Source organism: Saccopteryx bilineata, chromosome 10, assembly GCF_036850765.1.
Source record: "Saccopteryx bilineata isolate mSacBil1 chromosome 10, mSacBil1_pri_phased_curated, whole genome shotgun sequence".
NCBI lineage: Eukaryota > Metazoa > Chordata > Mammalia > Chiroptera > Emballonuridae > Saccopteryx > Saccopteryx bilineata.
Window position 1 is genome coordinate 75,117,580 of NC_089499.1, and position 15,648 is coordinate 75,133,227.

Sequence of the window (15,648 nt, forward strand, 5' to 3'; positions counted from 1 at the left end):
ATTAGTGGTCTGCCACGTGTGTGTCTCTATGGAAAGCTATGGGTACTTTCCAGCCACTGTGAGGTGAAGTGCAGTTCCCTGACTCCCTCTCCGGCCATCAGGAGGTGCAGTTTTCCTGATCCCTTGCCCTCCATTGTGAAAAGCAGGTTTTCCTTTGTTTATTTGCTCATCTGTCTCTGAGAGCCTCCAATAAACAGGAATGGCCTGCCCGATGCTTTCTGGCTCCACAGTTCCTCTACCATCTGCCGAATTCAATGTGAACCTGCCTGGCCTCGGCTACCAGCATTACACCCACCCAGTGGCTTTATCAGTCGCATCTCCTGAATAGCCAGCCATAGAAGGCATCTGAGTGTGTAAACCTGAAATTCACACCTTCTCATTTACACATTTGAAGTTATCACAATGCCTTTGTTATTCAACGAGTATCTTTAGACACTATGTGTATTAGGTACTGGTAGAAAAAAGGGGAGAAATATGATGGTAAGACCCCTCCTCCACCTGCTAAGAGAAACAGAGGAAGATAAAGAAATAATCCCCATAAGATGTGCTGTCACAACTGTCTTGAAGTGTTTCTGGGAGAAGGGACCACGAAGTGCCCTTTCTGCCTCAGGAAGACCTGGAAGAGGCTACACCTTTAAGTGGTCCTTGACTTAAACTTGACTTTTCACATTCCTAGTTCACTCTGCCCATCAATCCTGAAGGACCACTAAGTCACATCACTCTGGTGCTAAAAACTGGTAAGAGGTCCCTAATGACGCCTGGAAGAGACGCGCCAGATGGACACGGGGCTGTCTGTGCCAGCCCAGCATGCCTCTGCACACAGCTCTTGCATCTGCAGGTCCATCAGCTCCACCCCACGGAGACTCTGCAGCACATTCCAGACAGCCTGGAAGTTCCTGCTTCTGCACTTGCTCGTGTCACCCCTGCTCCCAACCAGAGGCCACAGTTTGTTCAGTGCATAAACTGTGTAGCTCTATGTGGCGGCCCTGTCTATCTCTATCAAAACACTCCCCATTATAGGGTATTACAGGTGATTTTTAAAAAGATGTATTGATTTACAGAGAGAAGAGAGAGAGAGAGGGAGAGAGAAAGGGGCGCAAAATGAAAGCATCAACTCATAGTTGCTTCCTTCATGTGCCTTGACTGAGCAAGCCTGGGGTTTTAAAATGGTGACCTCAGCAGTTCAGGTCAATGCTTTATTCACTGCATCACCAAAGGTCAGGCTATAAGTGATTTTTAAAAAGCATTTCCTACATTTCCCACAATGAACAGGTATTATATATCTAAAAATTAGGGGTGGAAATTGCATATGGGCTAAAGAATCTATTCTACTCTTCAGAATAGCCCTTGGTGAAGGCTTTTGCTCTAAGAAACCTTCCCTGAGTCACTCAAGGAGAAGCATGTGTGTTGGTCTGTATTCTCAGACCTTGGACTAATTTATGACTTTAGACACACACCTTCCTGCACCCACACAGCTGGGCCTTCATCTTGCTCACACCTAGTCTGTGTCAGGCACTGTATGAGGAGCTTTATCCATGCTGTTCCACCGAATTCTCACAGAGAACCTAGGAGGTTGCTGTTACCATTCTCACAGAATAACAGAGGAAGCCAAGGTTGGGACACTTGCTCAAAGCAAAAGATTAACCTCTGATTCTTGCAAGTTTAAATTTAAACTGTCTAGTCTGGCTTCAAAACCTTAACTCCAAAATACTTGGCAGTTGACTAACTGGCTTTCCCATGCTCGCCTGAGTCTTAAGGAGAAAGACACTATCTTATTCATCTTCAACACTCACTCTCTGTGCCTTCCCAGGGACTCATCCAGAAGCAGACACTCGAAGAACCATCTTATGATCATATAGAATATTTATTTCTTGGGAATAAATGGTGGGATGTTGACTATGATGGTATGCTTCTTCTAACTTTGTCCTGACAGCAAGCTTTGTAGGTTCTAGCTTTAAGATGCATCTCAAAGCTACGCTGTCTCCACAGCACTACTGCCTGACCTAAGCCTTAGTCTATTATCATCTCCTGCCTCTGACTGTTCTCCCTGCTTCTACTCTTCTCCCAAAATGTATGACTGAGGTGGGGCTGAGTTCCTCCCTTATTGGCCCTCAAATAGCCCAAAAGCTTCTTCTTACTCTGGCCTAGAAGGCTGTGTATGATCAGGTCCCTGCCTACATGGCCAGACTTCTCTGGTCTCTGCTTCCTTTCATGAACTATCTTCTTCAGGTCTGTGCATCGGCTCTTCTCTCTGTATTGAATGCTCTTATTCCAGGTGGTTACGTGGGTGGCTCCCTTCTTATCACTGAGGGCTCAGGTCCCAGGGTCACCTCCTCAGAGGCTTTGCTTAAACACTACCTACCAAGTGTAGAGAGTACCTCACTGGTATTTTGTCTCAAGCTTACATTTGTGGCAGTGAGGAAAATGAGGAAACAGCTTGCAGTCACTTTGAAAATCTTTCTAATTAATTTTTCCTATTTCTCTAGCTAGATTTTAAACTTCATGGAGGTGAGAATCATACTACAAGGCGGTATTCAAATCCTTTTGAGTTTTCATTGAACCAAACTGAATATAAAACTAAGCTTTATGATCAGAACTTTATGTTAAAGATATTAGGTGACATTATGGCAATGCGAAAGAATCTTCATGACTAAACATTCAGGTAACAAGCTTAAAGGCTAAAGCCCAGGGATGGCTCAGGGGCTCCTGACACCCCTGCAGTTACAATGCATCACTCTAAGTACATGTGCAGTTTTGACAGGAAAGATGCCACAGTTTCAACATATTCACAAATTAGACATGACATCAAGACAGATTTAGAACCACTGAACCTAGAAATTTCAAAATCATATTTCCTTTAAAAAACAAACAAACAAATGAAAGGCCATGTCTCCATATTGTGTGTGCATTTATAATTTTACCACCCACTAAACTCCCAAGAAACAAACCTTTTACTATACTGATGCAATTTCAAAAGAGATTTTATAAAAGTCATTTTCCAATTTCAATAAAAATCAGAAAATGCACATCACTTTCCATAAAATTCAGAAAATCACCAACATCTGATAGGCATTAACCCATTCAATAAATTAGAAAGCCTACTTCCTGACAAGGGGAGGAATATTATATCCAACCTGGGTGGCTGATGACCTTCAGTTTAATCCTGTTTTACCTTTTACCCTCTAATAATAATTTTTAAATGATTAAGCACTTACCATAATGTGATTGAAATGCCTGCGGTTTGACGACCTGATTACAATCATTACACACCACCAGGTAGAAATCATCATGGGCTGGACAGAGACCAAATATTGGCATGTCTACAACAGAGAAAGAGAGCATCACTCACTCATCTGGTTCTGATCAATAGGAAACCACTTGGGGTGGCAATATTTTCTAAAGGAGCAGCCTTAAGATAAAGTGCACTAGGATAAATGTTAGGCCTGTTTAAAAGTAACCAAACCAATAGGCACACTGTGACTATTAAGAGAGAAATCGAATCAGGCTTAGAAAAACACAAAGGGTTAAAATAAAATGCACCCAAAATCATTATTTAATAAATTAAAATATAAACAATGAATACATTTGTACTCTACCAAGAGTTATGGGGAAGAATTTTTACCATATAAAATGCTTAGCAATTTATAGAGCTGGACCATCTAGTGGTTTTTATCTGTTTAACTATGCATACCTGACCTCTGAATTCTATGGAACAGTTAAGAAAGGAAGCAGAGGTCTTTCCGAAGAGTAAAACTGCTGTTTTCATTGGTATACAATACAAAGAAAATTATTTTTATATTCTTTTTTCCTAGTCTTTTTGCTTACACACTGATGCCACCGGACAGACATAACTTCAGTACAAACACAGCATTTCAAACTTTAATCTCAGTTCAGTTACTAGAACAGGGTAAAATACAAGTTGGATCTTAAGTAAGGAGGTTAAACTTAAGACAAATATAAAACTCAATTATCTTCTATAGACATGAAAAGTGAAAGTAACAATACTGGTGTTATATGGTTAACCATGAATTACCAAAAATCTAGGGAACAGGGCTAACAGTTCAGATCCAGATCTAAATCTTTTAAATATTTCAAAATTGATGAGTTTAACCAAGTATTTTACACTATATGCCCTATTTAGAATAACTGCAATGAATAGATAATTAGCACATGTCAATTAGGCAAATACTTTAGACCAAGTTTAAAGGGGAAAGATCTAAAAATCTGATCAGCATCTGCTTTTTTTTTTTTAATTTTATTTACTCATTTTAGAAAGGAGAGAGAGAGAGGGAGAGAGAGAGAGATAGAAGAGAGAGAGAGACAGAGAGAGAGAAGGGGGGAGGAGCAGGAAGCATCAACTCCCATATGTGCCTTGACCAGGCAAGCCCAGGGTTTCGAACCGGCGACCTCAGCATTTCCAGGTCGACGCTTTATCCATTGTGCCACCACAGGTCAGGCTGCTTTCTTTCACGTAAGATTTAATTTCACACTTTACCAGCTTGGGTGATCTTGGTAGTGTTAAAGGAAAAAGAAAATGTCCTGAGGAGATGTAAAGTGATGATAATCTCTACATAAAATTACTGATCAACTATCGACACATGGCTAAAGCTCAGATTTTCTTAAACATTTTCTGTCACCGTGAACTGCACAGACAGCTAGCTACTAATCTGAACTATACCAGGGACCACCATGATTCTGGGCCGCAGTGGCAGCATTGAGCAGCGTATACATTCTGCTGTCTCACTCTAACCTCACAACTTCCTAGGTAGGTACCATTATAAGCCGACTCTAAAGAGGAGGAAATTGATTCACAGAGAGGTGAAGTACTTTAAATCAAGAACTGGGTTTCAATTCTGACTCATTGCAATGGCTTGGCTTTGGTCCCTTGAAGAACAGAAGAATATGATTTCTAGAAATTCTTTCCAGATTCCAACTCCAATAATTTGGGATGTCAGGGCTGAACTCCTTTGACTGTATAAACTAATTAGAAAACATAAGTCTAGTAGACAGCTGACTCCTGTGACGACGCTTAGTAATTTAATGAAAAATAAGAGCCAAACAATGCGATATTTTCTTTGAAAGGCATGCCCACATTGAATAAAAAATAGGAGATATGGGAGAAGAGGAAAGGTTACATCCATGCAATGATCAACATATAATAAGCCATTTTCCATTGCTATAGTTTCTTGACACTTCGTTTATAAAGGAAAAATTCAAAGTAGTTTACCTTAAGTTCCATACAGCCCTGTGCTAAATACCTCCAATACAGAATAAATAAGAAGAAAAATCTGAATTGCAGAAATGGCACAATATTCATAATTTATAGCTGAAAAGTATAAAATGTCTATAAATATGAAACCACCAGTTTCATTAATAATATTAACTCAATTAGTTTTATTAAATAGTTAACAGCATTAAATCATGTAATCTCAGTGTACATTGAGGCCTCTGCAATATGCTGATTGGCATGGTTTCCCATCGCATACAATGTAAAACAATGCTGTTTAAGATAGACCACTTTGCCAAATACCACATACTTCTGAGGACAACCTGTCCCCTCAATCCTTTTATAAATAAGGCAATTTCTGGCCCTGGCCAGCTGGCTCAGTGGAAGAGTGTCAGCCTGGCATGTGAAAATCCCAGGTTCAACTCCTAGCCAGGGCACACAGGAGAAGGACCCATCTGCTTCTCCACCCTTCCTCCTCTCCTTCCTCTCTATTTCTCTCTTCCTCTCCCATAGTCAAGGCTCCATTGGAGCAAAGTTGGCCCCGGCACTGAGGATGGCTCCATGGCCTCTGCCTCAGGCGCTAGAATGGCTCCAGTTGCAAGGGAGCAACGCCCCAGAAGGGCAGAGCATCACCCCCTGGTGGGCATGCTGGGTGGATCCTGGTCAGGCACATGCAGGAGTCTGTCTGTCTGCCTCCCTGCTTCTCACTTCAGAAAAATACAAAAAAAAAAAACCCCATAAAACACACACACACACACCACACAAAAAAACCTGTACGAATTCTTGCAAGTCATAGGAATTCAACTGGCCACGATGGTTATGTAGAAAATTGTTCTTTTTTGCTCTGATTCTTTTGATCCTTTGTTAAACTCAGAAATACTAATAAAACTAAGACAGTAGGGGTCATCCTGTAAGGGACCAGGAGTCTGTACTTCTGTAAAAAGTTCAATTTCCTCAATTACTTAAGATCACCTGCAACTGATGATGAAGTAATGATGAAAACCATAATGGTAAAACAGTGGGACTATTGGCCAGGCCCTATGCTAAACACCTTTACGTTTCATCATAGAATATAATCCTCCTTTTACCAATGAGCATGTGAACTTGTCTAATATCACCCAGCAAGAAAGTGCAAGCAGAATGAAAACCCAGGTTTGCACTACCTGTGAGCTCAGTTCTTCATTTCTGATTAGCACAGCTATCTTCCTAAAAAGCCTGCCCTGTGCACACACAGAATCGCTGTGGAAAGAAAGATGGTGTACTTAGATCCTGTCCATGCTACCTAGGAAGTCAAGCTCCAGTTATGGAAATCTAAAGTAACTTTAATTTTAGCTTTCTAAATTCTTTACTTTCAGATATCCATATCTGGAAGTAAGCTAGAACAGTGGTCGGCAAACTCATTAGTCAACAGAGCCAAACAGCAACAGTACAACGATCAAAATTTCTTTTGAGAGCCACATTTTTTAAACTTAAACTATATAGGTAGGTACACTGTTATTAACTTAATTAGGGTACTCCTAAGCTGGCCACCCTCAAGGGGCCAAAGGGCCAAAGAGCCACATGTGGCTCGCGGGCCGCAGTTTGCCGACCACTGAGCTAAAAGATGCAAAATAATTTAAATAAAATGTAATCTTCAGGAAAAAAAGAAAAAGTTCTATATCCTTTTTTCTGCACTGGGACATTACAGAGGCCTTAACAACAGAAACAGAGTGTGGAATGTTGTGGCAACATAGAGAAAATAAAATAACTTTTGTCAGAACAGTATGTATGCTTCCGAATATATTTTTTTTGACAGAGCATGCTAACGACATTTCTATCTTTAACCGGATGGCTCCTGAGCTCTGTCTAGTAGATTCACATACCCAACTGCCTACTGAACACTGCCATCTGATGTCTTCTATATATCTCAAATGGAACAAGGATGTCCAAGAGAACTTCACTTTCCACCCTGCCCTGTTTCCCACCCTCCAAAACTCTTCCCCCTTTGGGTAAATGACATTAATCATTCTCCCCAAAGGTTCAACCTAAAAACCCAGATGACATGTATGACTCCCCTGTTCCTCATCACATAAGGCCACAAGCAGATCTGGTCAGCTCTACTCTAAAACCTCTACTCACCTTTCTCCAATATCTGAGCCATTGCTGGACAGCCATCGCTGGACAGCCATCGCTGGACACTGCTGTCATAAGCACCTTTCCAATGGACTATGGAAGAAGTCTCCCAGGTGATGTAAAATCCCTTCCACATAGCTGCTAGAGTGATTCTTTGAAGTCTTCCAACAAATCATGCAACAACCGTTAAAATTTCTCCAGCAGCTTCCCACTCCTCTTGGAAGAAATTCCAGCCCTTCGCCCCACCCACAAGGCCCTGCCACATGTTTGTCCTCTCCCTCTCTCTCTCCTCTCTGTGCCTATCCCCTGCTCCTCCTCTCCCTCTCCTCTCTGTGCCTATCCCCTGCTCCTCCTCTCCCTCTCCTCTCTGTGCCTATCCCCTGCTCCTCCTCTCCCTCTCCTCTCTGTGCCTATCCTCTGCTCCTCCTCTCCCTCTCCCTCTCTGTGCCTATCCCCTGCTCCTCCTCTCCCTCTCCCTCTCTGTGCCTATCCCCTGCTCCTCCTCTCCCTCTCCCTCTCTGTGCCTATCCCCTGCTCCTCCTCTCCCTCTCCCTCTCTGTGCCTATCCCCTGCTCCTCCTCTCCCTCTCCCTCTCTGTGCCTATCCCCTGCTCCTCCTCTCCCTGGCTCACTCACGCTGCTCCAGGCACAAGGAGTTCTGCATTCTCTCGTTAGACACTGAAAGCTCTTTCGAAGCCAGACTGCCCTTGTTCTGCAGAAGGCCTGGTGCACTTACACATCAGGTCTCCAGCTCAGCTGTCATCTCTTTAAAGGGCTGCCCCCTTCCCCTCCCCAATTAGTTGCTCTGTGTCACCAGTATTTTAAGCAGAATAGCTAACAGTGTGGGCCACTCCCTATTACTCTGACTACAATGTGACCTTGGGCAAATCCTGTAACCTCTTCGAAACACCCAGTCTCTTCCATTCGTCAAATGGTGAAGATCACAGTACCTAAATCACCAGGCACTTCCAAGGGCAGAAAGATGAAGAGAACGGATTCCTATGAAGCCACAGAAGGCCCTAGGAACAGTTCACTCAGTGTTCCCACCACAGCCTGTGTGACAGGAGTCACGCACCCCGTTGTATGGCTCAGGAAACTAAGGCAACAGACAGTGAGATCTCACACCCAGATCTGCTGGGCTCACAAGCCCAGGTAATTCCCAACATTCTCCCTAATCCACTGCCAGCATCTGTCTCCTCCATGCTCCTCCCAGTGCCAGTGCCCTGAGGTCAGGGCCTAGTGGCCTCCACATGTACTACATACCCAGGACAGATCTCCTCACAGGGCCAGAGTTTCTTCTGTCTTCACAGCCTCCTTCACTCTGTTGCCAAAGCCACCAACCTACAAAGCAATAACGCACTTCCTCTTCTTGAAGACCTGTGTGGGCTCCAGAGTGGGGCTAGGACCCCTGACCTACCACTCTGAAAGCAAGGCTCCAGCACTGGCTTCTCCCATCTCTCCTGTCTGAATCGACACTGCCCTGGCCTCCTCAGAGCCTGCCTTGTGCCCCCAATTCAGCCCACTGGCAGAACCATTTTGCAGTACAAAAGCTTTTCCCTCTGCTTTCTGGAATTCCCACCATTCAACAAGAATCAGCTCCACGGTCCCCTGTGCTGTGCCCTTCTCATACCATTCAAACCTCCATTCCAGTCCTTCACTCACTGACTAGTGACTTATCAGCGGAACTTATAAGCGGCCACCTCTGTAGTCCCGTCTGGCAGCAGACTCCCTGCCTTACCTAGCACACATCCTGAGAAGAGCCCTCTCACTGTGTGTTCATGAAGTAACAACTGGCACCTGAGACTCTTTCTGAGCTCCCAGGTGCTCTTAGGGTAAAACCAAGACTCCTGCCCTGCCCATGAGGCCTCAAATGGCCCAAATCTGCCTCTCTTGCTGCTGGTTCTCTGTACCTGGCCCTCTGGCCACCACCTTGTTCCTGGAACACAACATGCTCTCTCCTGTCACAGCACCCTGGTGCTTGCGCTTTCCTCTGCCTGGAACTCATTTCCTCCACATCTTTACCTGGCTGTTGCTTTACTTCATTCAGTCTCAGTTTCAATGTCACTTCCTTGGAGACTTGGCCAGGTAGGACCCTGTCACATGCTCTCAGGGCACTGACTTAACCTCTCCACATGGCAACATCCCCTGTTTGTAAGTATCCATCTAGCTGTGTGAGCCTTAATCTCCACCCACTAAACTAGGTTCCACATCTGTCCTATTTTCTGCTCTAGTGACAGCGCCTAACATGCCTCATTGGACCGATACAAGGCAGCAGTGTTAAATATTATTTGATGGATAACTGAAGTATTCGATTAGGTCCCTGTGGTGTCACCATCAGTCAAGGTTGTAATTGTGCCTTTATGTCATTTAATGACATATAGTCATCCACTAGAATTGTGTAATTCACTCAGTGAGAATGAGAATGTTTCCCTGAACACATGATCCCATTCTAGGAGGCAGTTTCTGGTAAAATTTCGTGTTTCAGGGTCTGATTCTTAAATGTGTACACTGGCAAATTCTCTTTTACTAGTGTGAGCTGTGTAGTAACTAAGGGCAATTCTGGAGTCAGACTACTTGGAGTCAAATCCCTATTCTCCCTTTGCTACCTATGCAAACACGGTTAAATTATTTAACTCTCTGAACTTCATTCTCCTCATCCATAACATGTAGTGAACAGAATCATATTTTAAAATTTATTTAGACAATTAAATTTAAGGGTGACACTGGTCAACTAAAGTACACAGATTTTGGGCAAATATCTCCACATCATTTGGACACTCAATTATGTTGTATACCCATCACCCAAAGTCTATTTTTCATAGTGTTACATTGTGAGGATTCAATGAACTTATCCATGAAGAGAACTCAGTGTTGAGCATGTAGTAAACACTCACTAAATGTTAGCAAAAGAAACAAAAACACAAAATATACACACACTAATATGCCTGCTGTGATTAAACTCACTGGAGATCGATCTATACTGTAAGTCCTTACCTGTTGACAGTTTCTTGGAACCGTGGCCAAACAACCAGAATGGAATGGACTTTACCACAAATTAATACATAAACAAGAGTTAAGTTCCTAGGGCATTTTATCAATGTTATAACAAAATGCCATTGAAGGAAACTTACTTGAGTACCTTCTGTACATCAAATAGCAACTAGTTCACAAGGTGAGCTGAACTCTCAGGGAGTGTCTTTCTCCTGACTCCTCCCTGGAAGCCACGCAAGGCAGGGGACGTGGAGGAGGGCTGCTTGTGCTCTGCCTGCAGAGGGTCAGGCCCATGCTTGAGTTTAAGGGATACCCTACAAGCCAGGGAGAACCCAACATTTTAAGCAAGGAAGCCATCTGCCACTAAAGGTCACTCGGCATGAGTGTGGACCCACTCAGGTAAGAGGAGGAGGGTGACCCCTACGAGCTGATCTAACAGTCAGGATGACAGAAGTGTCTGTGTTATGAAGATGAGGAAAGCAGACTGAAGATGTGCTCCAGAGGATAGTGCAAAGAGCTCGGGAGACCACGGATGTGGGGTGAGGAAGAGTAAGAAAGCCAAAGAGACACAGATGGAAAAACTTGGTTTGCTATGGCAACAGCACCTATAGTTAAAGGCAAAACCTCTGAAGCCACACTGGTTATGTTCAAATCCCAGCACCACAACATACTGTACAAGCCTGTACCTCACTTTCCTCATGGTTAAGTAACAGTGCCTCCCTTATAGGTTGCTGGCAGGACTAATGAATATATGTGCCTAGAACAGTGGAAAGTACTCTGTAGAAGTACAAATAATCACAGTAGGTAAGACAGAACTAGCACAGGGTCTGTGCCAGACATAATTCTAAGAGCTTTATGTATAGTAATATACTTTATTCTCATAACTATCTATTAAGGTAGCTACTATTATCATTCCCATTTTACAAATGAGCATACCAAGAAGAGGAACTTGTCCAAGATTACACTCCTAGTAAGTGATGACATTGGGATTTGACCTCAGGAGTTCTAATCCAGAGACCTTTTTCAAGTTTTTTTACTGACAACCTACTGTGTGCTAGGCACTGTGCCATTATGCAAACACTGCTTCTGTCCTCATGGACCTTCTATCTCAGTGAGGAAGATAGCCGAAACACAGTAATAAATAAATAAGGAGAGTACTGGCTGAAGAGAGAGGGTCCTGCTATAAATTGGGTTATCAGGGAAGATCTTTCTGATGGGAAGTAAGCTGAGAACTGGAGCTAGCCAGGCAAAGCATTCTGTACAGATGGAACAGAATTAGCAAAGGTCCAGAGGTGGAAAAGTGATTGGCATGAAGGCGTAATTGTTGAAGAGATCAGAATTCTGGAGTGGCAAGTATGCAGAGAGAGCTGTGTCTTGAAGTTGCAGAGGTCAGGCAGGGTCTTCTTTAAGTGAGAGAAGGGGAGATAGTGAGACAGACTCCCTCTAGGCAGGACCTTCTAAGCCAGGGGTCGGGAACCTACGGCTCGTGAGCCAGATGTGGCTCTTTTGATGGCTGCATCTGGCTTGCAGACAAATCTTTAATAAAAAAAATAATGTTAAAAATATAAAACATTCTCATGTATTACAATCCATTTCTTACCGCTCATGTTCATGGTGGTGGGTGGCTGGAGTCAATCACAGCTGTCCTCCGGGACAACACCAAATTTTTACTGTATAATGTGTAAGGTACACGGGTCATTGTATGGCTCTCACGAAATTACATTTTAAAATATGTGGCGTTCATGGCTCTCTTAGCCAAAAAGGTCCCGAACCCTGCTCTAAGCATTGGTTTTCATTCTAACTACACTGGGAACCATAAAAGGGTTTAGTCACAACAGGTAACATTTATGATTTAAAAACATCACTGCTTGGGGGGTGGGAGGGTTGCAATAGGTAGAGGGTAGCCCAGACACTGTTTAGATTAAAGACCGGCAAGGACAGTGATGGGAAAAATGATAAAAACTGGCTGATATTTACAGAGTACTTTCCACTGTTCTAGGCACATATATTCATTAGTCCTGCCAGCAACCTATAAGGGAGGCACTGTTACTTAACCATGAGGAAAGTGAGGTACAGGCTTGTACAGTATGTTGTGGTGCTGGGATTTGAACATAACCAGTGTGGCTTCAGAGGTTTTGCCTTTAACTATAGGTGCTGTTGCCATAGCAAACCAAGTTTTTCCATCTGTGTCTCTTTGGCTTTCTTACTCTTCCTCACCCCACATCCGTGGTCTCCCGAGCTCTTTGCACTATTCTCTGGAGCACATCTTCAGCCTGCTTTCCCCATCTTCATCACACAGACACTTCTGTCATCCTGACCGTTAGATCAGCTCGTAGGGGTCACCCTCCTCCTCTTACCTGAGTGGGTCCACACTCATGCCGAGTGACCTTTAGTGGCAGATGGCTCCCTTGCTTAAAATGTTGGGTTACACTGGCCGCTACTTTAAATCTCGACTTGTCTACAGTCACCACCTTCTATAACACCAGGTATCAAGTACTTCCTGTGTATCAGGTATCATGGCAAGTACTATATATGCCATTCATTCATGTTTTAAATGCCTGCTGTGCTGAGAAGCTATTTTAGGTACTGGCATATATCAGTGAACAAAAATCACAATAATACAAACCCCGAGAAGCATTAACATATATTAAAAATACAAGTTTACAATTACTGAGTCCTTTCTATGTTCCAAGAACAGTGCTAAGTACTGCAGGCCACTTTCCACACTTCACAGATAAAGCAAGTGGGACACAAGGAGATTACTATTGAAGTTACAGAGCTGGTATGTGTAGGAGCTGAGATTTGAAGGTAGGCTACTCCCTCAACATACATGCTCTTCACATTTCACTACATGAGTCTCTTCACTGCTTCTCCCCCCAAATCTCTCCTCTTCTACTTTATTTGATCCAAGTCAACCAAACACCCTATCACCAGAAGACTACTGAGGCTACCCCTAGACTCTCTGCTCTCACTGCTCCTCAAAGGTTGCCTCAGAGACCAGGGCATTCAGCCCCACTGGTGTCTGAAGCACTTCTGAGTAACCTGCTGGACCTGGGAGGCTGGTTTGCATGTAATTGGGCTTTATTTCAAAATGGTAAATTTCAATTCTGGGTAATCAAAAGTAGTATTAACGATACAAAGAAGTTTTAAATTGCTGTTAAATGAGCTTTAACATCTCAATTCAATAAAATAGAATTTTATTTCTACCCTTCACCCACATTTCAACCAAATTCATATCCTCTGCTCCAATAATTAAAGGGAACTCAGTTTTTCTTTGACTGTAAGATGTTAAATGATGAAACAAACCAGGGACAAAAAATGCCAAGCAACAACCTGCTAAATATATGCCATATTTTTCGCTCTGTAAGATGCACCTTCCCCCCCCCCCAAAAAAAAAGTGGAGGGGAAAATGCCCGTGTGTCTTACGGAGCAAAAAATAAGGTATGTGGTTTGGGGCCTTTTGTGAACTAAAGTACTGGTAGTCAATTAAAATTGGACTTAAAAAAAAGGAAAAGAAAAATGAGATGTTTCAAGCAAAAAAGTAACCAACCTAATATCAGTGGATTAAAAAGTGAGAAGAAAACAATCCTGTCTAATATTTATTAATCACTAACTACAAGCGGCCAACCTCACAGTGACTTTCCACAGGTGAAAGTCAAAAGTGCTGTTGTTGTTACTGCTTGTACTGAAACTGAAATTGAAATATAGCACCTGCGATAGAACAGAGGCGGCAAATCTCAAAATCCTAGGGAATCTGGGTTAGGGAAGGCATCTAGGGCTGTAAAGGTGAGAAACATGGCACTATACATAACAGGCTGTCTCATGTGTACTCAAAATACTGTCAGTAAATTCTGGCCTTTCAAGTCAGAGGCCAAATCTGAAATGCCATGTATCCTAAATCTGAAGTGCCTGCCAAAATCACTGACTACTATCACTCAGCTAAGCATGGAGTCTATGGTAAAACATGGACTGTAAGAGAGTCCACCACTTCACTGGTATACTAACCTCAAGAAGTTTAGTATTTAATCTCTAACTTCTAAATATCCAGTTATTCCATTTAAAAGATTGTTGGATTGAAGGACACAATTCACACAAATAGTTTAGTTCTGTGTAAACACAATAAACAGTGTATATAAGGGTTCAATAAAAAGTAGTGTTGATTTTATTATTATTATTGTTATGGTTATAATCTCACAACATTCCTTCTTTTGTACAAAAGGCAGTCAGTACAGCAACACCACATCTGCCAGGTCTCATATGCAGAAAAATCACAGCCCTCATATAACTAAGAATAGCATTAATTATGGAATGGCATTGCCTGGTGACCTATCTTTTTATTTTAAAATGATTAACCTTTTAACATACTGTAAAACCTCAAGAAATGTAAAAGAACTGCAATCATATCAAGTATGTTCTCTGACCACAACAGAATCAAATTTGAAATCAGAAACAGAAAGATTAACAAGAAAATTTCCAAATACTTGGAAACCAAACAAGATGCTCCATATAATCCATAACCAATTATCCATGGTAACAAGCAAACCTGACTCAAAGGAACCACTGAGCTAAGACAGCACCAATTATCCATGATATTAACAGGTTAAAAAAGAAAAATCATACAACCATAATAATTGATGCAGAAAAAATATTAATGATTAAAAAGAAGCAAACCCCAGATAACTAGAAATAGAGGGAACTTCCTTCAATTGGTAAAAACCAACCAACCATTAACAAAAAGCCTAAACTAACAACGTACTTAACAGAGAAAGACAGCATGCTTTCCTCCTAACGTCAGCAATGAGGCAAGGATAGCCAGTCCCACCACTGCTATTCAGCATAGTACTGATGTCCTAGCCAGAGAAACAGGCAAGCAAGCAAACAAATAAATGACTTACAGATTGTAAAGATAAAAGTAAAACTGCCACTATTTTCAGGTGACCTTATGATTTATGTAGAAAACCATAGGACTCTACAAAAAAACCTCCTAGAATGTATCAGTTTAGCAAGATTACAGGATACAAAGTTACCAATTTGTGTTGCTTTTTTATAAAGGCACTAATCCCATTCACTCATGACCTAACCACTTCCCAAAGGTCTCGTCTCCAAAAATCATCACATTCTAGAGTAGGTTTCAACATATGAATTTGGGGGAGGAGACAGGACACAAATATTCAGTGTATACACAAGGTCAAAATCAATTGTCTTTCTATACACTAGTAATGAACACATGAAAACAGAAAATGGCTAGTCTTCAGTTGATACATGTTAAACATGTTATTTGCTTTATGTTATATAGCTGAGTATTTTTCAAGAGCCATG

At 42.3% G+C, this 15,648-nt stretch overlaps 1 protein-coding gene across 8 annotated transcripts in view; it reads right to left on the reverse strand.

Annotated features, from left to right (window-relative positions):
- ATXN7 (ataxin 7) overlaps nt 1-15,648 on the reverse strand; it is a 156,331-nt gene that overhangs the window by 58,567 nt on the left and 82,116 nt on the right. For 7 of the 8 annotated variants that reach the window (XM_066245283.1, XM_066245280.1, XM_066245284.1 and 4 more), the window contains one exon: nt 3,216-3,320. The exons of the other annotated variant lie outside the window; for it this stretch is intronic. In XM_066245283.1, coding sequence (XP_066101380.1) covers nt 3,216-3,320 — 105 coding nt within the window. The remainder of the gene's footprint in view (nt 1-3,215; nt 3,321-15,648) is intronic. 8 annotated transcript variants of the gene reach the window in all.